Source organism: Otolemur garnettii, unplaced genomic scaffold (assembly GCF_000181295.1).
Source record: "Otolemur garnettii isolate 467f Iridium unplaced genomic scaffold, OtoGar3 scaffold00048, whole genome shotgun sequence".
NCBI classification, from domain to species: Eukaryota; Metazoa; Chordata; class Mammalia; order Primates; family Galagidae; genus Otolemur; species Otolemur garnettii.
This window is the reverse complement of record NW_003852443.1, coordinates 3,575,835-3,577,795: the sequence shown is the minus strand read 5'-3', so window position 1 is coordinate 3,577,795 and position 1,961 is coordinate 3,575,835. Positions and strand designations below refer to the sequence as shown.

The window sequence follows — 1,961 nt, the reverse complement described above, 5'->3', positions numbered from 1 at the left end:
AGTAGAGCAGTCTCAGCAGAAGAATACATCTTAGCAGTCTTTAGCAGTCTTTCGAGAAGCGACAGAGTGAGCTGGTCGCGACAGAATGTGTGCTCAAGACTGCCTTCTTCTCCAGCCTCTTACAGACACAGGCGTGTGGCTCTTAACACCACAGGCGTATAGACAGCCAATCACTGATGCTCTCCTCTCACGAGCTCTCATGTTTGTTAGGAGAGTCAAATCCTTTCCCATGCCCTTTTCACCAAGGTGTTACGTTACCGAGCTATTTAGGTGTTTCTTATAACTTGCTCCTCCATGCTATACCCTATATGGGCTGCGACAGATATGGGCCAGGCATAGTGACTCATGTCTATGATCCTAGCATTTTGGGAGGCCAAGCCAGGAGGAATTCTTGAGGATAAGAGTTTGAGACCAGCCTGAACAATACAGCAAGAGCCTGATCTCTTAAAAAAAAATTAGCCAGGTGTGGTGGCACCAGCCTGCAGTCCTAGCTACTCAGTAGGCTGAGGAAGGAGGACCCCCCTTGAGCCCAGGAGTTTGAGGCTATAGTTATGATACGGCCACTAGACTCCAGCCTTGGTGACAGAATGAGACCTTGTCTCTAAAATAACAAACAAACAAAAGTCATATGGACGAAGTGGAATAGCGTAAAGTGCCTGGCACTGACCAAACATTTTATGATAATATCAACTATTGTGGCAGGTATGCTTGGGCCGAATAGATCCTTTGTTACAATACAAAGTTCTCTTTTTTGTTCTTTGTATACTTTGGTACAAAATGTCTCACTTTTTTCTGCTGAACAGTAAGAAATATTAACCTATCATCTTACGGTTTTTTAAAAAATCACCACAAAATCATTTTGAAAACTTTTCCTTCAAAGAGAACAAAGTTAAAAGACAACATGTCCAAAGAAAATTCCATAAAAATTAACTATTAAATTCTCTCTTAATCATGTTTGTAAAACTAGTCAAAAGATAATAGGTTTTTACTTAAAAGACTTACTACCTTGTTTCACACTTAGGGAAGTCATAGTGTTAACAAAAGAGGACATGATGATTGACTCATCTTCAGGGCAAACAGAAAGATTCTGAAAAAGAAATTAAAAAATGTTAAAAATATTTAGTTGGGAGCCAACTATCCATCAACTAGTGGATGGATAAACAAAGTGGTACAACCATCATGTGTTACAGTAAAAAAAAAAAAAAAGTGGTACAACCATACCATGTCACCTTGCGTAGAGTGCCGTGGCATCACAGGTCACAGCAACCTCCAACTCTTGGGCTTAAGTGATTCTCGTGCCTCAGTCTCCCAAGTAGCTGGGACTACAGGCACCCGCCACAACACCCGGCTATTTTCTCTGCTGCAGTTGTCATTGTTGTTCAGCTGGCCTGGGCCAGGTTGGAACCTGCCAGCCTGGGTGTATGTGGCCGGCGCCCTATCCCACTGAGCTCCGGGTACAACCCAAAAGGAATGATATTTTAATATCAATCATAACGAGTGAATCTCAGTAACATTGTGCTAAATGAAAGAAATAAAAAATAAAAGACCATATAATGTATGATTCCACTTACATGAGAAAAAATTTGTAAAGGCAAAACTACAATGACAAACATTAGATCAGCTGTGTCAGGTAATCTATGAAAGAATCCAAAATACAGGTATACAAACAAACTTTAAAGGTGTTAGAAATACTTCATCTTGAACATGGTGGCGGCTATGTGAATGTACATAGCTATCAAAATTTAAAATATACACTAAAAATAGGTGATTTTTGTTGAATGCAAATTATGCCTCAACAAAATATGGACCAGAAAAACCCCTTTCAAACTAGCTTTCAAAAGGTGAATATTTGGCTCGGCGCCTGTGGCTAAGGCACCAGCCACATATACCTAAGGTGGCGGGTTCAAATCCCCAGCCCGGGCCCACCAAGCAACAATGATGGCTGCAACCAAAAAAAAAAA

The 1,961-nt window shown here is 40.7% G+C and overlaps 1 protein-coding gene across 2 annotated transcripts in view; it reads right to left on the bottom strand.

The window, feature by feature from the left end:
* Nucleotides 1–1,961, bottom strand: part of NCKAP1 (NCK associated protein 1) — a 117,723-nt gene that overhangs the window by 49,766 nt on the left and 65,996 nt on the right. For both annotated transcript variants that reach the window (XM_003791457.2, XM_023514145.1), the window contains exon 14: nucleotides 1,006–1,087. In XM_003791457.2, the coding sequence (XP_003791505.1) occupies nucleotides 1,006–1,087 (82 nt within the window). The remainder of the gene's footprint in view (nucleotides 1–1,005; nucleotides 1,088–1,961) is intronic.